Raw genomic sequence first — 24143 nt, 5'->3', positions numbered from 1 at the left:
TTATAAACCAGGAGAACCTGGCATTTAGAGAAATGCTAAAATAGTATCCACTAATGAATACTTGTGGTGGAGGAACCGCTGACAAACCAGACCGTACGGGAGACACGTACGGGCTGCGTACCGCAGCGTGCCGACGCGGTGGTACAGCTGGAAAGGGAAAGAACCACGCGGTCTGCTCCCACACGCAGAGCTGTAGGCAGGATGGCTGGGTGGCGGGAGGGCTTTGCAGCAGCTTCCAGAGGACGAGCGTTCCTTCGCGGCGCTCTGCCTGGGCGCCCGGGGCGCGCGGGAGGACGGGACCAGCCCCGTGCAGCCGGTGGCCTCCGCGTTGTGCCTGCAGAGCACCTCGGGCCTTCGCCTCGTCACCTGTGCCGAGCTCCCGCAGCCGCCGGCCCGCGGGCGCTGCTGCTCGAGTGAGGTGCGGCTGGCGCTGCCCGCTTAACTGTTCACGGACAGCGGTTTTCTGCTGTGCAGATGAATTCTGCAGCTGTGCAACGTCTTGCTCTCGTCAGATACGAGGGTCGGCTGGGCTCCCTGAGCCGCGCCGGAGCAGGGCCGGAGCCTGGCCGGTCCTGTGGGGGCCAGTCCCGCGGCGCTGCCGCGCTGCCGGCCAGCGCGGGCTCATGGCTCCATCTGAACAGTCGTAGGTCACATCACCGTTCTGCTTGAACCCTTCTGTTCAGGGGTTTGTAACTCAGCCACAGAAGTCCCATCTGGGCTAAAAATTGGAACGAAAACCATGATCAGCCCATGAGAGGGCTTGTTTAAAATGTCTCATTTAAAATCACAATCTGATCCATTTAATTAATAATGTTGAAAAGAAAAAAACACCAACCAAAAAAAAAAAAAAAAAGGCAAAATTTAAGTGCACCTAATGACTGCTTCAATTCCAAAAAGTGAAATTTGGTAAATGGTGGTCTGTGGTGATACTGGAGGGATGATGTTCGGGGGGTTGGTTGGTTGCTTTTTGGGGTTTTTCCCCAACAGACAGGAAAGCTGCTCTGAGACACATCAGAGCGTTACTCTGTACAGGGCGCTGGTTGCTCTTTCCGTGTCCCGTCGGTCTGGAAGGGAGCAGAAGGGAGCATCCTGCACTGCGCTGTGCGGTTTCTGCATGCAAGGGAAACAGGCAGTTCCTTCAGCGTAGCCCGTGGGTTTAACACGGGCCCGCCACAGCACAAAGCCGAAGCAGCGTAAACACGACTCAGGAGCAGCTCCAGTTGTTCCAAAGTAGTTCGTAAGTCTGAAACAGCTGGATCTGTTCACCAGCGTGTACGTGTCGAGCCTCTGCTAGGCAGTTGTGGGACAGAACCCCTCCTGTCAGATGCTCCAGGGGCAGCAGAACAGGCAGTGGCATTCTTGGTGCGGACCGGGTTCTGCACTGGTCTCAGCACCGCTCGGTTACCTGTCACCCTGTTTTCGCACAGTTCCCCATCAGTGAGCAGAGACTCATTTGCTTCTCGTCACACCTTGGTGGCACCAGAGTCTTTCGCTATCGGAATGTGCTTCTTGCTGGTTTTATTGGAATGCCTCAGCTTCTCTTTGTTTCCGTTCTAGTATGCACTTTACAAAAAGATGACGCAAGCTGCCATTCTTATCCAGAGCAAATTCCGAAGTTATTATGAGCAGAAAAAATTCCAGCAGAGCCGACGAGCTGCGATGCTGATCCAGCAGTACTACCGCAGCTACAAAGAGTGTGGGAAGAGGAGGCAGAACCGCCGGGCGGCCACCCTTGTACAGCAGAAACTCCGGTGAGCGGCTGGATGTCAGGTGTACCGGGATCGTTATGTAAATTGTGGTTAGACTCGTTGGGGCTGTGCTGTAATTTACAGACAAAGGACAGTGGTTCACTGGATAGTTATTCTTGCATTTAGTGTTATTCTCCCCAGTTTTGCCTGCACTTCAGTGTTTGGGTGTTTTTCTGTGTTTAGAAGCAGTCTGCTTACCAAGAAGCAGGATCAAGCTGCTCGAAAGATTATGCGGTTTTTACGACGCTGCCGCCACAGGTACGACACCATCTTTTGGTATCTGTCCTTCATTAGAGCAGTGCAACAGTATTCAAGTGTGTCAGGAAGGGGTGCAATGTGAAGGGTAGGAGATCAGCTCACTACACATCTTCTAATCAAATAATGAAGCCCAGCTGATTCCAAGTTATACTGGCAAAAAGGAAATCTCTAACAGGACCGTTGCTGAAAAAGGGTCATACTCAGCTCCATTGCTGATGTGGTAAAGCAGCTCAGGTTTTGTTGGGTGGACAGAGAATCGGGAAACTTTGAGCAAAGCAAGGCACGTAACTTTAGAAGTTGAACTTGAGGAGGTCTGAAAAGAACCCTTAATGAATCATAGCTCCAGCCTCTACGTGCTGCACAAAGCATTCATGGTATGTGGGAAAGCACCAAATGTGACAACATCTGGTGTAAGCTGGAAATGCCTTTAGTTTGATCACAGGATCATGTGGCAAACTCTCATCAAATACGGGTTCTTTATAACGTGGATAAAGGGGAATGTGCAAACAGAGCAGCAGACGGGTTCGTTCCCGCTGCACAGCGCTCAGGGCGCCGGGCGTGCCGGTGCAGACACGGAAGGTGAATGGTGTCCCGCACGGGCGCTGCAGCGCGCCCGCGGAGGCAGCGAGCGCTCCGCTACGTGCGGGCGTTTGGGTAGAGTTGGTCCTTGGATCCCTTGTATGATCAGGTTGCAGACTGGAGCTCTGCCTAGACAAAAGCGATTTCAGATGTTTCTGACTCTGCTCCCTCCATTCCCACCACACATGCATTTCATCCACTCCGGAGCTGGTCAGACCTGATGCATGTTGAAGCGTGTCTAGCTCAGCCCAGTGAGGACTGCACAAGGAGAGCTCTGAGAGGCAGAGACCATGTGATAAACTGGAGCTTTAGAAACAGACTTGGTCCTTTCTGTAGGATTTCAGAGCTGCAGGTGCGGGTCAGCGTGGCTCATGTTGTGGAATGGCATCTTAGCTGCAGGTTCAGTGTGAAGTGACGTGTGGACAAGAAAGGGCTGTATAGTTTCCAGGCCAATTCCAAATGCACTTGAAATAGCCGCAGTTGTTCATGAAGAAGCGCAAGTGGCTTTTTGCTCTGAGCAGGGCATGTGGGAGAAACCGAAAGGTTTATTTTGCTGTATTTGCTGGGCAGCACGTCCCACTGAGGCAGGTGCAGGCGCAGAACTTCTGTATCCTCTCCGATCTGCTTGAGATCCAAGTGGTCCCTGGGGAAGCCAGGCGCCCGTTTCCATCCGGGGCGGCCCTGGGGGTCGCTGCGCCAGAGGCTCCCGCAGCCCGCGCTCACACACGAGCCCAGAGAAACCTCACGCCTGGCCGCGTCCCTGGCTTTCCCACCAGTGTCCGGGCCGCGCCGTGCACTTCGCCGCGCTCAGCGGAGTCCTCCCTGGCCGAGTGACTTAGGCTCTCCAGGGCTGGAGTTGCCCGTGATTCCAGCAGTTTCTCCTGCCTTCAGCTCATTGCCTTCCTCCTCCTCCTCAGCGTCTCCTGTTTCCTTTGTAGGGCAAGACCCTACTCACATGCATTGCTGAAGTTTGCAGCAAGAGCCTTCCCTTTGCCTGTAGCCTTCTCTCTCCAGCAGCGCGGTCACCGCTGCTGCGCATCGCTGAGAAGCCAGTTTAGGTCTTGGGTGCCCACAGACAGCAGTAGGAGCGAGGCGCAGGGGTGTCTGCTGGCAGCAGGCGCACTCTGTCATGTCACAGTGCGCGGTGCTCGAAATTCTGCAGCGGTGCGGTCCTGTCTGTGTCAACAGGCGCTTTATTCACAGTTGCCGTTACTTGGGAGTTCATCTGTGGTTCTTGGCTACGACACAACAAACATTTGCTTCGGCATCTCAGCTGATTCTGATCCATTTTGCACCCGCGCGCCCTCCCTGGCGTCCTGGCGAGACCAGCGCGCTCGTTCCTTCCCGGGTGGGCTCTGCAGCCCGTCCTGACCTGCGCTCTTGGTGGGGCCTGCGCACCGGGGTGCCATGCGGAAGACGAGGGAATTGCTCCCTTCTCATCTGATCATCTTCAAGCTTTCTGAATCATTTGTGTCTTCATAATTACATTTATTCCTCACTGCTTGACTTTTCTTGCGTACCTCTTTCTAAGTACAGAGTAATAAGACTTAGGATGTTAAGTCAGTTTAAAACCACCTCTATAAAAGCCTCCTCGTTGTTTCCTTTTGGTTTTCCGTGCATCCTGTGTAAGGCTCAGACAGGACACAGCTGATGATGATGTGACCGGTACATGGGCCAGCAGCCCCAGGCGCTGTTCAGGAGCCCTGCTTGTCGGAGCCCCATCGCGGACTCCTCTTGAAATGCATAAAATTAGCACACTGCTGCGGTGAACAAGAAAGTCCCAGGCTCCATAAAGAAATACCTCAGCTGTCCAAGCTCCTGAAATCCAGGAACAAGCCGTAACAACTGACATCTAATGTTATTTAGTGCTAGGTAGTGTAAGAACGGCGCTATGGAATCGCTTGGTAAACCTCGGTGCCGTGTCAGTGTCAGGGCTGGAAATGACATCTCCAGGAAGCCCGAGGGAGCGCGCGGCGCAGCGGGAGCGGGAGGCGGCGGCCGCTCCCGGTGGCAGGAGCGGGTCGGCAGCAGGAGCGGGCGGCGGCAGGAGCGGGTCGGCAGTGGCCGCTCCCGGTGGCAGGAGCGGGCGGCAGCAGGAGCGGGTCGGCAGCAGGAGCGGGTCGGCAGCAGGAGCGGGCGGCGGCAGGAGCGGGCGGCAGCAGGAGCGGGTCGGCAGCAGGAGCGGGCGGCGGCAGGAGCGGGTCGGCAGTGGCCGCTCCCGGTGGCAGGAGCGGGCGGCAGCAGGAGCGGGTCGGCAGCAGGAGCGAGTCGGCAGCAGGAGCGGGCGGCGGCAGGAGCGGGCGGCAGCAGGAGCGGGTCGGCAGTGGCCGCTCCCGGTGGCAGGAGCGGGCGGCGGCAGGAGCGGGTCGGCAGTGGCCGCTCCCAGTGGCAGGAGCGGGTCGGCAGCAGGAGCGGGCGGCGGCAGGAGCGGGTCGGCAGTGGCCGCTCCCGGCGGCAGGAGCGGGCGGCAGCAGGAGTGGGCAGCAGCAGGAGCGGGCGGCGGCAGCAGGAGCGGGCGGCGGCAGGAGCGGGTCGGCAGCAGGAGCGGGCGGCAGCAGGAGTGGGCAGCAGCAGGAGCGGGCGGCGGCAGGAGCGGGCGGCAGCAGGAGCGGGCGGCGGCAGGAGCGGGTCGGCAGTGGCCGCTCCCGGCGGCAGGAGCGGGCGGCAGCAGGAGTGGGCAGCAGCAGGAGCGGGCGGCAGCGGCAGGAGCGGGTCGGCAGCAGGAGCGGGCGGCAGCAGGAGTGGGCAGCAGCAGGAGCGGGCGGCGGCAGGAGCGGGCGGCGGCAGGAGCGGGTCGGCAGCAGGAGCGGGCGGCAGCAGGAGCGGGCGGCGGCCGTCGAAGCCGCGTGCAGTCGCGCGATGGTGAGCCAAGGGAAAGGGCGGTGAATTCTTAATGACCAGAAATTCAACCTTAAAATGAAACTCTTTAACCTAGGTTTTTGTCCGCAAGCAGGTTCTGTTGCTGGGCCAATTAATAACTCTTACGAAGAACTTACTCTGTAGGTTTTAGGCAAGATTTGCTCAGGCTTTCCCCAGAAACCATCTGGTTGGTTGTTTTTTCCCGATTTTAAATTGATCCAAGCCTACTTTAAGCCAATTACGAGAACTCTCTCTGCTAGCACTCAGAACAGCTGAAATGGTCTTCTGTCCTATTTTGCGTGTTAGCTTTTTGGCCTAAAGCCGCAGTAGCGCGTGATGCTGGGAGCTTGAGAATCCGGGGTGCGTAGGCCTGTGGGTCTTCTGTTTTCTGACCTCCTGAACGTAGCATTTGTGCCTGATCAGACGGTGTTTCAGATGTTTTGAGGAGAGTTAATGAGGGAGGTTCTGCAGTTGAAGCTCTCTCAGTAATGGACGTGTAGACGTTGATGAAAATCAGAGAAGTGTAAGTTTTGGCCAAATGTATTCTTAGAGAAGAGATTTGAGCTCTAGCAGCTGAACGTTGTCGGGTGTCGCGGGGCTGAAGCGGTCGCTCAGCAGCAGCATCATTCTGACAGTCAGACGTGGTGTTTGCTTTTGACTTTGGAAAAAAATGTTTATCCATCTTTTGTCATTCTCAAAAATCTGGCGGAAAACATGCATCAGCCATAACATGGATCACCGTGACTTGTCCCGCACGCGTTGTTTGTTGAAACGAGGAGCAGGAGCTCCCTGGCTCCAGCAGAGCTGCGCCCGGCGCCTGAGCAGCCTCAGCCTGCGCCGGGCCGGCCCCGTCCCGCTGTCCCGGCGCCGCGTCCTGGCTGAGGCGGAACAAGGCTTTGTGTATTTCCTGGTTTTGGAAAGACGCCACCTGCGTCGCAATCCCCAGATGTGACACATCCAGATCTGCGAGGGAATCTGAGAGCTCCAAGTGGGTTTGGGTTTGTTGAGCTGAATCTCTGTGTGGTCCATACAGTCAGCTCTCCCTGGGAGGAAACCTCCTATTTCATGTTCTTTCTCCTTTTCTTAGGAAAATTTTACTCTTCTGAGATGTATCTAGAGCATTCCTAGGCTATGATCACGACCTGCAGTGTTATTTATGGAGTAGCGTTTGGAATGAGGCAGCAAAGAGGCGGTCGCTGCAGGGGAAGGCAGGATGCAGCTCTGAGTGCCACGGGGGTGACAGTGCTGGGTTCCTCTACTGGCCTATTATGTCCTGCCCTGAAACACCCGAACGCGGGACTGCTCTTTCCTGGGGAGGAGGAGGGCGCTGCAGGCAGGACTGGGAAGGGTTCTTTCTCTCCAGCCAAGCAGAAGTCTTGTCTCGTCCCCGAAGTGAATCTCTTGGTAAGGTACGGTTATTGCCATGTGTGTGCTAATAGCTCTTTGGTATTGTTTTGCAATCTGAAGCCCACTGGTGGACCATAGGCTGTACAAAAGGGTGAGTGTAGCTGCCTGCTAGCCAGGTCCTCTCTTCCATTTTAAATATTTTTGCTTTCTGCTTGCTTGCATGAGGCTGCAGCCAAAATACGCCAGTAAGTTTCACCTCCATTAATTATATAAAACAGAACTCTGTATAAACTAACCCTACTGCAATGACTAACACTGCTGCTTTTACAACAGGAGAGAGCTCTGCAGTAGATGTTACCAGTGCATGAATATGTGAAAAAGGACATGTATATTCATCATGGGCATGCTTAGGCGACGTTGTCGGTGGGGTATTATTTTCAGTATCCAAAATGGCTGTTGGTAGATTTTGGAACTCGATGGGGTCTGCGCTCACACTCAATGAGTGACAGTGTCCTTTGTCACGGGGCTGGATTGTAGGAAGCTGCGGTGCAGATGCACCCGCTCTAGCTGGGTCTTCATTTCTCCCTAAGCCAGACAGCAGCAGAAGAGCCCTTGACACTGTGGTTTACTCCCTAGGGCGGTTAAGTACCAATGCTTGTCTTCTAGGAGGTGGTCTTTGGTAAGTCACACATCACCTTACTAGGGCCAGCTTTTCCACAGCTGCTTCTCTCAGCTGCTACCTACGTAGCGGGAAAGAGACCAAAAACCTGAAATGGAGATGCTGTAACCGTGTTACAGGAAGTGCTGAATAAGCTTCTGTTGGGAGTCTGGTCCTCAGCGCGAGCAGAGTCCCGTCGCACGGGGCGGCAGCGGCAGCGCGCCCAGGGCCCCCCGGGCACGTCCCTGCGCCGGCAGAGGACGCGGCAGTGCGCCCAGGGCCCCCCGGGCACGTCCCTGCGCCGGCAGAGGACGCGGCTGCGGGGCTGCTCCGTGCCGTCTGGCGTTCGCAAGGGTGCAGGGCAGCAGGGAGTGAAAAACTGCAGTTGGAAATAGCACCATTTTTGTGCTTATTACTGCAAACCCACCCCTGAGGGCAGCTCTGGAGATGCTGTGCGGTGACTCTGCTCCGGTGCAGCTGACAGGCTGCTCATCGCATTGCAGGAACAAAAGCTTTTGCACTTTAAGGCTTTGTGTATGTAACAGTGTGTAAGAAATGAGCAGGAAGCAGATCCTGGAGGTTTAGTAGCATTTACAGTTCTGCCTTAGGTGGCAGGTGATGTGGGATCGATCAGGAGATTGGAGAGTTCTCTGCTTATCTGGAAAAGGTTCACTGTGGACTGTCACAAACTGTACCAGCTGCTGTTCTGCCCAAGTAAGTCTGTTACAGCAAATGATTCTTTTTTGCTTGGCGTTCTGATAGCAACTTCTGTGTGTATGCTGCTGGCGTGCACACACGTCAGAAGGGTGTTTCTGGGCCTTCTGATGTGTCCGTATGTGCTGAAGGAATGCCAGCAAACATATGTCTGCAGTACACACATCCGACGTGTTCTGTACGCTGACACCACGCTTCCGTGGCCTGCGTGTGCAGATGAGTAATCACAGCGTTTGTCTCCATGTTTCAGTTTGAAAATATCTTTTCAAATTGATTTCATAACTTTTTCAGGATTTATTTGGGTTACATTGCACTGGGATCAGTAAAGAGAGAGAGGCGGCAGATTTTGTTGTCAACTTGGGCGAGACAAAACCTGCTGTCTTTCTGCAGTAGAAATGAAAAGACTTTCCAGGAAAAAAGATGAATCCAGCTCCTGTTGCCTCTGAGCGGCAGTAATAGCGTTCCTGTGAGGGAGCGGCGGCTGGTCACGGTACCCGCTGCGCAGGCGCTGCTGCTCGCGGTTACAGCATCCCCCGCAGCCTCCTGGGAGCGCGGAGCCGGGACGCGCTCGGGATTCACGCTGCCAGACCCCCTGCACGAGAGCCGGGTCCTACGTGGTCATAACACCTTCACTTGTTATCTGTGATCGTCAGTAATAAAGGATTCGTTCACAGCATCTTTCGTTTAAAATAGATCCCCTTTACCCACACCCCATCTGTTTCTTATGGTCCAATTAAATGCTGCTCTCCAGGGTGGGGAGTGTGCATCTTAACACCTGCAGTCAGTTCCTCCGGTAAGTACAACTTTATTTCATACCTGAATAAAAAACATCTGCTATATTGTGTTGTTCTCTGCATACCCTTCTCTCTCTCTTAGTGTTTCAGCTACAAACCCTTTCCAGGACTTGTATTTTTTGTGTGTTTTTAATATGTGCTCTGCAGCAGCTATGGCCTTTAAGTATCCAGTTTCTTACTTCTCTTAGTGAGACTGAGAATGGGGGAAAATTTTAGGGGATGAAAAAGTCCCATTTGTTTGAGTTCAGGACAATGTGAGAAAATGTCTTATTGGGATATGCATCACTGTACCTGCAACAAAAGTTTTCCAAGTAATTTATTTTTCATTTACCTCTTGCAGGGGCTGAATGCATTTGGAGCTCACATGTGTGTGTTAAATAGCAGCCTGCATGCACGGGGGTGTCATTCTTATTGGGCCTTTCTGTCTCTTTTGTTTTGCTGCCCAAATGAGATATCTGGAAAAAGGCAAGAGCTCCCTTTTCTTAAATGTCCCACAGACCATTTCAGCTCTCAGAGCAACAGGTAACTCTCCAGACAGCCTTCTCTGGCTCCCGCACCCTGTCCTTGCTGATCTTCAGCGTTCTGATTCATTGAGCATTTCCCTGGCTGGGCATTATGGAGTAAATTTGATGAAGCAGCTTTGTGTTACGCTTTACCCATGAAGCCATCGTTCGCTGTAACTCTTTCGGAGTAGGCGTAATTCATTTGCTGACACACTCCCATACAAGACAGGGAGAGGAGCTGCCGCTCGCTGCTGGGGCTGCTGCTTTGTACATCGCTTCAGCACGTAATGATGCAACCTCCTGTACGGTGTCCGAGTGAGTAACACACCCAAAGGGCAGGAGCTTTGGCCAGAGCCATCCGGGAACCGGGACGGAGCTCCCGAGCGTCAGGGTTCAGCGCTCGTGGCTGAACTCATCTTCTTGTCCCTTTCGCTGCGTCAGCAGCACAGCTGCGGTCCAGGCACTTCGTCAGCGCTCATCTCTATTGCACACGCTTTTTCCGTCCATCTGCTCTTCAGCAGTTGCTGAGGGAATGACTTTGTACGTTAGCAGTGCTAACTGTCTAGAGGAAACGTTACTTGAGAAGGTTTTCATCGAAGGCTTCATCAGTGCAAAACCACATTTACGGTCCTTGCGGTTCCGCGCGCGGTTTCCGTAGCTGCTGAGGTGGGACGGAACTTCCCGTTCGGAGTCTTGCCACGGCCCGTTACCCGTTGGTGCACCTGGCTCTCAGCTGCGCCCCTGGTCTGCGCGCGGTGCCCGTCCCGCGCCGCAGAGGCGCCTCCAGCAGCGCCCGCGGGGCCTGGGGGGCTGGGGGGCTGCGGCTCCGTCCCCCAGCGCGGCCTGCGGGGTCGCTGGCTCTCAGCGCTCTCATTTCTTGTTATTTGAAAAAAATATGTAACTGTAAGTCTACCAAACCGAACTCAAACATATTCTCTAAGAACATCCTTTCTGCTGCACCCTTCTGTAAATTCCAGGAGTCTTCTTTTTCGTAGAGCAGCTTATTAATGCTCGTAGCTGCAAATGGCACATATTTAGAGAGTTTATTACACTGAGCTTTAATGAAGAGGAAATCCCAGCCCCACGCTCATGTCGAGACTTTACATTGTTGTAACAAAATCAAATCAAAGTACCGCTGAGTCAGGTACTTACTTGAAAAGAAATGTTAAATGGGGGCTAAAAGGCTGCAGTACAGACTATCCAATAAGGAATTAATTGACTGGGGACAGTTAGTTTTAGGTTCTCTTGATGGAGCAATTCGGAGGCTTGTTTAAGAACAGTTATTTTAAATTATCGAATCAATGGATTACCCTGGTCTGATATCCGGCTCGGTGCGTGCGCTGGCTCTGGCACTTCACGTTGGGCGCAGGGGGGGAGGCAGCAGAGCGTTCGCAGCAGCCCCGTGGTCTGGCCCGGGGCGCACTCGGTCATCGGTGGCAGCCGCAGGGACCTCAGGTCGCTTGCTGGTGGCAGCTGGAGGGACTTCAGGTCCGCTCCGGCCCCGCGGGTCCCCAGCCGAGCGGGAGATTGCTCTGGGCTCCGGGCGGCTCTGCCCCGGGAGACGCCGCCAGCGCGGGGCGCGGCTGGCGGGCTGTGCAGAGGGGGCTCAGAGCGCAGACGTGCTCTCCCGCTTTTAACGTGACGCGTGCACACTGACGTATGCTGAACGCAGAGGGTAGTTTAATAAGAACAAAAGTGGTTGCTTAATAAATTTGGATGGTCATCGTCTCAAAGCTTAAGTTCTTAAACGCTGTGGAATGCAGGGTTTGTTTTAAGCCTTTACATACTAGACAGCATCTTTCAATAACATACCCATGGCAAATTTCAAGGTCTGTAACTTTGCTGTAAGGGAAATCCTGTACTAGTATGTGCTTGTGTTTTTAAGCAGTAATTATCATTGCACTTGCAACATTCTTATAAGCCTGAAAATCTGTCAACCACTGTAAAGTACACTTGACCAAGGAGTTCCATACTTCTGAACAGGATCTGTACTAGTGCAAATGTTGGGTGCTGCAGTAATTAACTTCCATTGGCATGTGTGTTGCAGTTGAACAGATAAAACAGGTCTGCACCAGTACAGATATTGCATGCTGTAGGTTGAAGTTTGCAGCAGAGCATGTCTTGCATTCCTCCAGCAAAAGTGCTTTGTTAGTGTAGTCCTTGCATGTCAAAGTGCTCAACTAAGGTATAGCATGTCTCGGTGAAAGAGCCACCAGCTTATCTAATGTGCATGTTCTCAGCAAAAGATTTATAATAACAGGTTAATTTTATGTTACAGTACTGAAGTGCAACAGAAAACACATGGAAGTTGCACTGCAAATCATGCATTAGTAGACGGTATCTTGAACCCTGTAAATCTAAGTTGCCTAGTGTACAGAGGCACGCTGCGTTTCTCTAGCACAGCAGCGATCTTGGCACTCACCTTCTGCTTCTGAGCAGTGCAGGGATAGAAACTTCAGTAATGATTTCAAGGCAGTGGCTGCTTTTCTGCTGCAAGAAAAAGGAGGAAAACTAAATCTACTGCAGACAGACAGTTTGACATTTGTGAGCGTTTTCAGTTCACTGAACCAGTCCTCCCGTGTTGCCTGTATGAGAAGATGAACTGGACTGAGCCAGCAGGTAGCACCATGGCACGTCAGCCCCGCTCCCGGTGTCAGCAGGGTCTGTGGGACACCAGCTTGCGCAGAGCCAAAGCTTCCCGGTGCAAAACGTCTCTAAGTTGTTGTGGGCCTTTCAGCTCTGCACAGCGCTGCCCGGATGGGACTGGGGACCGGCGGTGTTGCTCTGCTCCCCCTAGTCGCAGCCTGGGCACGGGGCACTTGGCACCTGGGAGCAGGACGTTGAGCCCCCTGTGCTCGACTTGCATCTCGGTGGAGGGCTGTGCATCCCCGGGCTCCCAAAACAGCACGTGTGTTTGGACTATCGGAGCCCCCTGTCTTGCCAGCCGTGATATCCTCAGGCAGTCAGGTGGAATTCTGGTAATGAGCAAAGGTCTGATCTGCATGTTGGTTAGTGTGAGTTATTCCTTGACTCCTGTTTCCCCCTGTTTCACAAAAGAAAGCAAGCCTTCGAGTCAGCTGAAAGAGCTAAAAGCAGCCAGCTCCCTTTGACTGCGATTCTGAGTAATAGTACACGCAGAAAAATGAAGAAATAATAAAATGGAAGTGTGTTAGTGGAGGTCAGTTCGTAGCCTTCGTCGTGTCCTGCAATTAGAAGGCTGGTGCAGGAGCCAAAAGAGGACATGTGAGGGGGACCCTGCACACAGAAGCTGCAAACTGGTGTTGCTGGTCTTAAGCTCTCCCATTATCTTTTACTATCTCTGTTTACTTGGGCTTTGTTAAAGTCATTTGCTCTTATCATAGTTGGGTTCTGTTACACAGACGTGCAGCTCTGACACAATTCTTTGTGCCATACCTTCCTTCCTTGTCCTTCCAAGTTTTTGCTCCATGCATCGGGCACGTACCTGCTTTGCTAAATCACCTGAACTGAGGCTGCGCTCCGCTCCTGGCGGCAGCAGAGGAAGGGCACGGGCAGGCAGGTGGCGCAGGGCTGGTGCTGCGGGGGGAGCGCCCTGCGGCGGGAGGCACAGCCGGCGGGTTTGGGCAGGGCGTCCCTGGGGCCGGGCTGGGCTCCTTTGCCCGGAGCCGTGGCGGTCGCGCTGTCGGGCTGAGCAGAGGGTCACTGCTGCTTTGGCACCGATGCAGAATTCTGCTTCATTTGATGGGGTTGAAACGATTCCCTTCTCTTCATCCTTTTAATTTAATTTGTAGTTATTTCAGCTTTCAGTGGTGATTTAGTTCTCACGCTGACAAGTGCTAGAGGAGGTAAGGTATCACATGCATTTTCAGGAGTTGAGAACTCAAAGTATCAGGCCACATCTAGAGGAAGCGACTCTTCCATTAGGTTCCTCCTCCTTGGCACACGGTGTCCTGCACTGCTGGCCAGGAAAAGACATGAAGCTTCTACCCACAGCATGCTAGAAAATACAGAAACACCCCAAGCGACGAGGTGGGACACAGAAACACCCCAAGCGACAGCGGGAGTTACAAAACCAGGCAAAGCCGCAGCTGGGAAGGCGCCAGCCTTTCCAGATGAGTTTAGTCTGGGACTCGTAGTGCCCGTCCTTGTGCTTCCAGCTGCTGGCGCTGCAGGAGCCGCCCTCGGGCGCCGCTGCGGGGGCCGGGTCTGCGCACGGGAGGCTGGGCTGAGACAGCACTTTGATTCTTCTGTTTTGAAAGAGGTTTGCAATAGAAGTGTTATATAGCTCCTCTTTGTTTTTTCAGAGTGAAAGAATTGAAAAAGGCCAAGGAACTTGAAGATACGCAGCAGCATCCCGTAGCAATGTGACATTGCTTTTCAGACTGTTTTCATTTTCTGTTTTTAGCAGAGACATGCAACAACAACAAAAATACTCGCTGCAGTTCTGGGACCACCAGCTGCAGGATTTTAACAGTAATGTTTTGGTCATTGCATTTGCACTTTCATGGAGAACTTTTAATTTGTTCAGCAAGACATCTTGGAACTCAATCTTCTGTTGTTGGATCGTGGGGAAAACAAAAGACACCGGGAGGAAATTGTGAGTTGCTTCATTCTCCGAGAAGGAAGAAGCGATTAATTATCCTTTTAATATAGGGCTGTATTAAACAACATGTGGAACTGTACAAATACTATACCAAAAATCTTGTTAAGAGAAGGTGGGAATGCACAAGCAACACAAGAATGCTGTTCCTGCACCTGTCAGTCATCTCCGAGAACCGAAGCTTTGGGAGTCGCGGTGGAGGGGCTGAGACCAGCCCGTCGTTGTCGGGTCCATGCATCCTCATTTCCTTCGCACCTCTGTCCTTCGTGGTTTAGTTCAATCTCTACAGCACACTTAATGCAACTTTTTAACTCTGCAGGTTTTTAATACATCCCGGGGGAACTTACAGAAGGGTTGGTGTACGAGATAAACGGGTAACGCGTGAGGAACCGAGAGAGCAGCTCCAGCGAGTTTCACTACGTTTTTTTGGCGTTTTAACTAGAACCTGCAAACATATCAGTTGTCACGTACGTTCTCTCATATTCAGCACTTTATTTTCTAGCCTTACTTTCATGTACTATGGTTTTAATTTAAGTTGGTAAAATAATTTGTGAAACGTAGCTTTTTATCTTGAGTACTTGTCAAACCTCTTGTTGTTTTGCAGAGTCACACACATATGTTGCCTGGACATTTTATAACCACCTAAAGATCAGAGTGGTGCTGCATTCTGGCCAGTAAATTTCTTATTTTGGCTACTTCATCGAAATCTGGGCAGTTTCTGTATATATAGAAGGTAGAAATGGAAAATGAGAAATATTTGAAAGGGAATATATTGATTAATTACTAAATATTTTATTCACAAAGGGTCAATAACTTGGCAAGATAAAATTATTATTTGTATAGTTTTGTCTGAATGAACGAGAAGAGTGTGGATGTATTGTTTGTACATATTGTATATATTAAAACAAAGAGATATGTGCATGAACTCAAGAAAAAGAAATGAACAAAGCAAAGCATTAGTGGCTATGGTCTGTAAAATGAAACAAAAACTTTATTTCACTATAAGAAACTTTATTTTAAATGTTCTTTAGAAGAACATTTTTGCTAAAGCATGACTAAATGGCAAAAAAGAGCTACTGTATTTAGACTTAGGAAAAAGGCAGAGCAACATTACTTTAAGAAAAAAAAGAAAAAAAAAAGGATATGTTTACATTTGATTTCGGTACCAGGAGTGCGGTCGGTGGTTTAATTTATTTGGTCCTTCCTCGGTTTTTTACCCGTCTTTTTCTTTTTTTTTTGCCAATGGTGCCAATAACGTGAATGCTGATAAATATCGCTTAAGAAAATTGAGTTACTTTTGCAAAGCAGATAATCATAAGAGTACAAAAACCGTATCTAGCTTAACACCATACACTCACTCCAATAAAGAACACTTAGAATGAACATAAAACAAGGAAAAAAAAAAAGAAATAGTATGAAAGTAGAAAATATGTTTCACATTTTCATATCTCCTGCTGGAAGTCAGAAAATGTAATAAAAATTGCACAAAAAATAATTTAAAAAAGAGTAAAACTTTAAAAAAAAAAAGATGCAAACTGATCTCGTAGGGGTGTCATGGTATATTGCTATTTCCACATAGTGAGGAGCCAAAGAAATTAGGGTTTTTAAATTGAACTACTAATTTAAAACTGTCACAAGTTCCCAGGCGGGCCGGTTCTGCCCGGGGCGCCCGGGGCCGCGCGGGGCCGGCTCCCGCTCCCGCTCCGCGGGCTGTCCCGCTCCCGTGGGCTGTCCCGCTCCCGCGGGCTGTCCCACTCCCGCGGGCTGTCCCACGGGCTATCCCACGGGCTGTCCCACTCCCATGGGCTGTCCCATGGGCTGTCCCACTCCCATGGGCTGTCCTGCGGGCTGTCCCGCTCCCGCAGGCTGGCCCGCTCCCATGGGCTGTCCCACGGGCTGTCCCATGGGCTGTCCCGCGGGCTGTCCCGCGGGCTGTCCCACGGGCTGTCCCACGGGCTGTCCCATGGGCTGTCCCACGGGCTGTCCCACGGGCTGTCCCACGGGCTGTCCCACTCCCATGGGCTGTCCCGCTCCCGTGGGCTGTCCCGCTCCCGTGGGCTGTCCGGCTCCCACAGGCTGGCCCGCTCCCATGGGCTGTCCCACGGGCTGTCCCACGGGCTGTCCCATGGGCTGTCCCACGGGCTGTCCCACGGGCTGTCCCACGGGCTGTCCCACTCCCATGGGCTGTCCCGCTCCCGTGGGCTGTCCCGCTCCCGCAGGCTGGCCCGCTCCCATGGGCTGTCCCGCGGGCTGTCCCGCAGGCTGTCCCACTCCCATGGGCTGTCCTGCGGGCTGTCCCGCTCCCGCAGGCTGTCCTGCTCCCATGGGCTGTCCCATGGGCTGTCCCATGGGCTGTCCCGCTCCCATGGGCTGTCCCATGGGCTGTCCCACGGGCTGTCCCGCTCCCATGGGCTGTCCCGCTCCCATAGGCTGTCCCATGGGCTGTCCCATGGGCTGTCCCGCTCCCATGGGCTGTCCCGCGGGCTGTCCCGCGGTGACCGTCAGCGCCTGAGGACACTGGTGTCAACTGAGGGGCAGTTTTGGAGTAGTTGTTCTTGCTTGATTCCGGCCACCAACTGCAACGTTTAAACGCAGGGCTCGTTGTGAAGCCTAAAAATATTCATATGTAAGAAGCTTTTAAACTGGTGTCTTTAAAAGAAGAGTGAAAACAAAGATTGTGGCAAAAAAAAACCCTGGGGTCAGTGCTCTTGGTGCCTTTTCTATAATTGTACCTGTTTTTAATTACTTCTTTTCACTGCCAGCATTGAATTACAGTAGATGTGCTATAGCTCATTACCAGAATTCTCTTGTACATTTCTGAACTGCTGCTTTATGATCTGATTCAATTCAAAAACAAGAAAAAGGAAAACAAAAGATAAAAACGACGGGCCCGGCGCTGCCGCTGTGCCCGTGGGCAGCGCCGCAGCCTCGGCGGCTGCGTGGAATTGGACCTTGACCCTGAAATCTTCCTCTCGTGCAAAAACAGAACAGGAGACAGCGAGGAGTCTCCTTTGGAATGAATTGGAAACGCTCTGTATTAATCCTGGAAGAACTGTGGCATTCCGAATGCGAGATGTTGCTCCCATTAACCAATACATGACAATATAGAATTGACCTTTTCCTAACAAGAGTAGTGACCTCAGTGGAAATGTTTTACCCCCTGTCTTTGCAGAAAACGATTCCATAACATACAGAGCTATTTCAAATTACTCTTCCAGATCCATGGGCCTGGTGGTGTACCCTACTAACCTAGATCCCGCTTCAGCCAACTGTTCCAGCGCGTACTTGCTGTTCAACATGCAAGCGATTCCCGGGTGCCGCAGAGCTACTTGCATGCTGGAGGCCAAGTACCGCTCTCGAGTGCTTTGTTGTGTCGGGCTGTGACCCTTCCGTGTGTCCCGGGGGGTGGGACAGACCCCCACGGTGAGGTGATCCCACTCACTCTCCTCTTGGTTGTGGAACTTATGTCTTCACGGGAGACACGTAAGTGCAGCTTTCCGGGAATGTCCGAATTCCCAAGTGCCAGGAGCCAGATCTTCTGTCGTCTGATAATGGAATTGCTCCTTTGCGAAACACATTCGACAGCAGTAATACTGTGTGAAAGAAATACAGAATATAACATGAACCCCCTCTCTGGTTGCACGCTTATGGCAGTTCCACACAATAGCTGGTGCCCGTGGGGGGTCCCCGAGACTTGCATGTAAAACTAGTATAGATGTCTTCTCTTTTGTAAGTTTTATTTTTGTAACCGTGCATGTAAAGCATCACTGAATCAATGGATCTGTTGAAGAACTCAGCTGCTGGAACCATGCAAAATGTTTTGAATTGCCCTTAAAATATGGAAAATGTTTTCTGAATGCTTTATATTCTTTCTGCTGTAAATTAAAAACAAAGAAAATTTCCCCATATAATGTGTGCACCTTTTTTTAAACACGTCTCTTCCTCCTGCCCCTCTGCTCTGCCCTGGGGAGACCACACCTGGAATCTTGTGTCCAGCTGTGGCCCCTCAGTTCCAGCAGGACAGGGAACTGCTGGAGAGAGTCCAGCGCAGCCACCAAGATGCTGCAGGGAGTGGAGCATCTCCCGTGTGAGGAAAGGTTGAGGGAGCTGGGGCTCTGGAGCTGGACAAGAGGACACTGAGGGGGGACTCATTCATGTTTACAGATACATAAAGGGGCAGTGTCAGGAGGATGGAGCCAGGCTCTGCTGGTGACAACCAGTGACAGGACAAGGGGCAATGGGTGCAAACTGGAACACAGGAGGTTCCACTGAAAGAGGAGAAGCAACTTGTTGGGGGTGAGGGTGTCAGAGCCTGGCCCAGGCTGCCCGGGGGGTTGTGGAGTCTCCTTCTCTGCAGACATTCCAACCCCCTGGACACCTTCCTGTGTTAGATGGCCCCAATGCTGACCAGATTTTCTGACCGCTTAAAGCAGTTAAGTGACAACTAGCTTCTCTGAGATCAAGTTATTTGCAGCTCTTCTTCAGCAGTCGCTTTCAGAGCAGGGTGTCGGGGCTTGTAACGGGAAACCGCACACACCTAGCAATAGAATGTTAAACCCTGCGTTGCGCACAAAGCAGAGGTGAATCTTTGCAGAACTCAAAAGGCTGATATAGAAACCTGAAGGGTCAAAATAATACAGCGTTACTATAACCGAGGGTTAGTAACTATTGCACTGACCAGCTACATACATTACATGAGCCAGTCCTCAGTAATGCAACTTCTGTACCTGACTACAAGGCTAACCGAGCAGGGAAAAACAGCTTTAATAAATTAATCATGTGTTAATCGTGTACTAAGTAGTATTACGAGTAAGTTCTTCCAAAACTCAGGACCACAACAGAAGATGAGGTTGCATTAAGAGCGTTTCTTCTGGCCTATAGAGAAAAAAGTTAAATTACGTTTCTCTTTAACAATAAACGATCATTTGACTCCTGATTTCCGCGCAGATACCCGCCCAGTTTCCCACGGTATCGCGGTATGTCCCCCGGAGCCCCCGCCCCGCCCGCCGCGGGCACAGCGCCGGGGCTGGGCCGGGACAGCCGGGCTGCGCTCACACCCAGAGCTCTTTGCAAACAGCGAGAGACGGAAACAACCCGCTCCCCTGCGAGCGCCCACCCGAGCGGCCGCGGCGCCGGGGGCTGCAAGGGGAGCGCTGGGATAAACCCAAACCACCAGAACGGCCAACGCTACCGCCACAACCCGCGCACCTCGGGAGCACCGCACGGCCCCGCAGCTCGGGCCCGGTGTTTGCTATGAAGGGGGCGTAACGGCAGCATTTCTGAGGGGGCAGCCACAGAGAAACGGGGTCTCGCACAGGAGGCGGGCGGCAGCCCCGCAGTGTTTGCCGGGAGGCGCGAACACTCAGTGGAGGCCCCGCGGCCGCCCCCCCGCCGGCCGGGCCGGGCTGGGAGCGGGAGCGGGAGCGGGAGCGGGAGCGGGAGCCGGAGCGGGGCCGGTCGTGCGCCTGCGCGCCCCCGCGGGCCTGGCTCGGCCCCTCACGGCGCGACACGAGCCGGCCGCGTGGCGGCGCGCGAGAGCGGTGCCGCGCGCACACAGTCCCTGCCCTGCCCAAGGGGCGTGGCCTTCGGGGGCGTGGCTTCCGCATGCTCCGCCCAGTCGAAGGCGTGGTCCCCCCGCGCCGCACCCCAGCCCCGCCCCGAGATGTCGTCATATCCTGGCCGCCGCTGCGGGTCCTGCACTGCCCGTCGCAGCCGCCCGGACGCTCTGGCTGAGCAGGAGCGACCCCGCCAGGATGTGAGTGCGGCGCGGCGGCCCCGCGGGGACACCCGGGGACGGCCCCGCGGGGACACCCGGGGACGCCCCCGCGGGGCCCGGGGAGCGGCGGCGGGCCTGGCCGAGGCGGCCGCGGGAGGCGGAAGCAGGGACAGGCCTGCTGCGCCAGGCGGCCCAGCGGCGTCACTAGGGGGTCCCGGGAGCGGCGGGGCTGGGGTCGGGAGGCCCAGCCGAGGCGTCCCTCGGGCCGCACGGCCGGAGCTGCCCCTCGGGCCGGCTGCCGAGCGGTTGGCCGCTGCCGGGGCGGGCGCGCCTCTTGGTGTCTTTGCGGCAGCCTGGGGCGGCTCTGCGAGCCCTGCCCGCGGGCCGGAGCCCGGAGAGCGCTCGCTGGTCCTGCTCGGCTCTTGTGTTCGGAAGCTTTGCTCGCAGGAAGAGGCTCCATTTCGCAGCCTCCTCGGTCTGAACCAGCAGCAGAGCACCGTGAGAGGGTGCCTGTGCTGCCCAGCCGGAGCAGCGGTGATGCTGCTACACGGGGATGCTCGGGGTCCCGTTGCAGCTTTGCTCATTGTGCCCACAGGCATCTGTTCTCGCTAAATATAAATTAGAAGTCAATGTGTAGATACAGCTAATCTCAGATTCAGTTGTTTGAGTGTCATGCGCTCAACAGTACATGCTTCTGATGCAGCAGAGATGAAGACATGGAAAAGCAACTCGTGTGCAGCTGGTTCCAGCTCCAGCTTGGTAAAGCGGTGAGAAGGGTGTGCAGTCTGTACAGGGGCTCTTGCCATCCATCACAAAGATGCAGGGTGCTGCAGCTGGTAATTGACTGAGGTTATGAATTGAAAGCTAACCAGCAGTAAATTGTTCTATATGCTAAATGCCTTTTCCCTCCTGTGCTTCCTCTTGCTCCATGTCAACTGTTTCAAAAGAACAGAGAAGGAGGAAACCACTACATTTCTGTATTTAATTTTTTGTAATCTACTGTAGCTGGATGCTTGGTATTTGTGTTCATACTGGAAAGCAAGAACACCCCTGAGCCCAGACGCCTGACTGTTTGAGCACTATGAACCATTGTAGGAGTTGTCATACGCCTTACTGAAAACTAGTATTAGCAAGCTACTGCTGTCTTTTTACCACATCAAGCAGTTGGCTGGCAACACTGCGTGACTTACATCTGTTGTCAGCTGCTGAAGCATCACTTCTCCAGTAGGAAACAGCCCCATATTTACTCCAAGGGTACAAGTTCCCTGTATTCAGGGATGTCAGATAACTCATGTACTCTAGGTATCTGCACTTAGAAACAAAACCACAGTCTATCAAAAGCTAAACAGAATAATGATGACTTTGTTCACTGTAGGTCAGCCAATATCCCTGGAAGTTCAAATGTGGCTGCCAGCAGTAATCGTCGTCTTCAGCAGACTCAACACCAAGTAGATGAGGTAAAAGTCTAGTCTGATAGCAGTGCAGTAATTTTCCTGTGGGAAACCTATACATCTAGAAGAGGTATTTTGGCCAAAGGAGTTTCCCCTTCGTTATCTGAAGAGGAAGCCTAGGATCATTCTCCTTGTGTTGTTGTACTTGTCATCTTAACTCTTGCAAAGGTTAAATAAAAAATAATGAGCTGAAGTGGGGAAGTGGAGAGAAACTACCGGTGTCCAAACATTAGCTGCAAACTCAGTGCTTGAGGATTTGGTGTAAGTAAAAACCTTTGTTCTTACTGAGAACACGCTTTTCTCTTGTCAGCAGCAGTGGAGGCTGGCTGCTAGACACCACAGATCTCAGGGGAGTCCGAAAGCCAGGCTGGCTACTGACGGTGGTTTTTTGACGCATGGTTAACTGTGACATTCGTGTGCCTCAACTCCTCCTGAAGCGAGTGAGGAATTGCTTCCCAGGTTTAAGGGAAGGCCAGCCCAATGGGCACAACTGACATTTTAAAGGAGATATTGGGGGCTTCCAGCTGCAGGTGCATTTCACTGTTTTCTTTAAGCTGGTGATACTAAAAGGCAATATATCTCTTTGCAGAAGTAGGAAGTAAGAGTACCTTGTGTTACTATCTGTTGCCTGCAATTAAATTTGACAACCAATAACGTACTGTAATCATTAAACTGGTGCAGGTTGTTGACATCATGCGAGTGAATGTGGACAAGGTCCTGGAGCGAGACCAGAAGCTGTCAGAACTGGACGACCGTGCTGATGCACTGCAAGCAGGAGCTTCCCAGTTTGAGACCAGTGCTGCCAAGCTGAAAAGAAAGTACTGGTGGAAGAACTGTAAGGTAACTGTGGCTTGTATACTTACACTATGCAGTGTTGCAGTTGACACTGTTACAATTGGCATCTCAAAAGGCAAAAGTGACTTTAGTCAATGTTAAGTTACAGCATCTATTTTTAAAACATGGTGTAGTGATTCAGTGAAGTAACCAAAATCGAGATTACCAGCCATGCTGCTTGATGTAAGACCTTGTCTAAGATCATGATGGCCAGAGGGAAACACCTCAGGAATCTGAGGCTTTGGGGAACAGGAAGAAAAAGGCCGCAAATGCACAGGCTGGGTTAACATGCAGGAAGTATTGGAAAGCAGGAGGAGCTTGCTCAGACTCCTGCACTCGTAGCTGTTCACAAAGTTTGGAATCTTCTTTGGTGAGCAGCACAGACAGTGAAAGATGTGGTACAGGGTGAGAGTAGAAGTGGTGCTTGCGAGTGCTTTACTTCTGCTTGTATAGTGACCTGAGACGGGCTTTGCAGGGAGGCAGAGTGGAAAGGAGCTGTTGGTGTGCGCTGCCTGCGCGCAGCCTGCCATCCGAGCGGGAACGCTGAATCAGACCTGCTTACCCGGGCGTCTTACTTGCTGTGTTAGATCTGGCACACAACACAACGGTGCCTTGCAGGGGCTGCTTTCCGGTACCATAAGGGCCAGTTAATGTTGATGCATGCTTTGTAGTAAGTGTTGTGTGGCTTTCTTCACAGATGTGGGCAATATTGATAGCTGTTGTTCTCATTATCATCATCATCATTATTGGTAAGTGTCACCAAAATGAGGATTTGTCATAGAGCTGGAATAGATGGTGTTAATTCACTGACTGGTACAGTTTAAATAAAGCCAGGATACTCAAAGTATATACAACATTAATGTGAAGCAGCAGTAACTGGCTTCACAGCTGCTGCCTGCAGTGGGTAGTGAGCTGTGACCAGCTGTGGGAGCTCTAACAGCTGGATCTCAAACCCCTGCAGAGCCAAATGGGTGACAGTGGAAACAGCAAGGGCTGGCAAACCAGAAACAAGCCTGGGTTTTTACAGCTGCATGTTGCAGGAGTATGAGGAGAAATACCATCTGTGTGCCTCCCTTGTATGAGAACTGTTTTTCATCTGCTGTAGCATCTTGCTAGATGGATCCTGTTCAGTGTGGCAGTTCCTGGGGCACTGCTGTAGTAGGTTGGCTTTTCTCAAGTGGAGACTTTGCTGCTGGGTGAAATGATGTCAAGCCAGGAACATATAGTTCAGCCTTTGGTTTGAATTCTCAGGTAATCCCCAGGTTTTTCAATCAAGGATGAAGTTTGTGCTGTAGTACAGTAACAAACACTGCAGTAACTTGGCAACAGATACATGGTCCTGGGGGAGAAATAGCAGTGTGCAAGCAAAAAGAAAAACTAAAACTAGGAAAACCAAAATGGGAAACTCTTCAATCCCTCTGTACCTGTCTGTAGTATCTTACCATGTTAAAATGCAGGGCTGTTACGGTAACAGGCTGAAGGAGACTGTCCTTGGTGAAATTTTTTTCTTCTTTTTATAGTCTTGAGTGTGTCTTCCTGAGCTCCAGGGAGAAACTGATCAACCGAAGGTGCCAATCTTCAGCCTCTCCACTCCAGACCTGCTGCATTTTCAGCCTGTTTCCTGCTGTTCGTTGCTAAATTTTTGATTACTGACACGTTAACTAACTTTACCTGGTTGCCTTAGGACACTCCGTTACAAGTTACTAACCAGCACAGCCTGCCACTCGCACAGTGCCTGGATACCTGGGGCACGGAGCTGGGGAGGGAGATTTGTCTTCAGAGCTCCCCAGTCGGGCAGTAACTGGCCCTGTAGCAAGTTCAGGGATTTACCCTCTGTCTTCCTCCTCGTGCCCGTGCCCAGCCCGTGCCCCCCGCGCCTTACGGGGAAGCGGCCGTTTCTGGCGCCGCTGAGCCCCGCGGCGCGCGCTGCCGTTCCCGCGGAGCAGGTCAGGCCCCGCCTCCCGCCGGCGGGGCCGCACGTGGCAGCGGGGCAGGCGCGCGCAAGGGGGCCGCGTGCGGCGGCGCGTGATGGGCGGGGCGGGGTCCCCGCGGCCGCTCGCCCCGCCCCGCTGCCCGACTTGCATCCAATAAAGCGCCTCTGAT

The 24143-nt window shown here is 52.6% G+C and overlaps 2 protein-coding genes across 5 annotated transcripts in view; both read left to right on the top strand.

Annotated features, from left to right (window-relative positions):
* The window catches only part of CAMTA1 (calmodulin binding transcription activator 1), a gene marked incomplete at its 3' end in the record, with an annotated part of 128449 nt that extends 114673 nt beyond the window's left edge, over window positions 1-13776 (top strand). For all 3 annotated transcript variants that reach the window (XM_080358898.1, XM_080358897.1, XM_080358896.1), the window contains 4 exons: window positions 1558-1751; window positions 1932-2006; window positions 6912-6942; window positions 13744-13776. In XM_080358898.1, the coding sequence (XP_080215024.1) occupies window positions 1558-1751; window positions 1932-2006; window positions 6912-6942; window positions 13744-13776 (333 nt within the window). The remainder of the gene's footprint in view (window positions 1-1557; window positions 1752-1931; window positions 2007-6911; window positions 6943-13743) is intronic.
* A 5920-nt stretch (window positions 13777-19696) lies between these two features.
* VAMP3 (vesicle associated membrane protein 3) lies at window positions 19697-24143 on the top strand. 2 transcript variants are annotated; one of them, XM_080358623.1, is made up of 5 exons: window positions 19697-19794; window positions 21131-21212; window positions 21888-22046; window positions 22738-22789; window positions 23561-24143. In XM_080358623.1, coding segments are annotated over exons 1-5 (315 nt in total). In that variant the 5' UTR covers window positions 19697-19792; the 3' UTR covers window positions 23581-24143. The 2 variants fall into 2 exon arrangements, with proteins under 2 accessions (XP_080214749.1, XP_080214750.1); XM_080358624.1 differs by lacking the exons at window positions 19697-19794; window positions 21131-21212 and adding an exon at window positions 21564-21646.

Source organism: Nesoenas mayeri (assembly GCF_963082525.1).
Source record: "Nesoenas mayeri genome assembly, chromosome: 24".
NCBI classification, from domain to species: Eukaryota; Metazoa; Chordata; class Aves; order Columbiformes; family Columbidae; genus Nesoenas; species Nesoenas mayeri.
The sequence above is the reverse complement of the archived record's forward strand: the minus strand, read 5'-3'. Positions and strand labels throughout refer to the sequence as shown.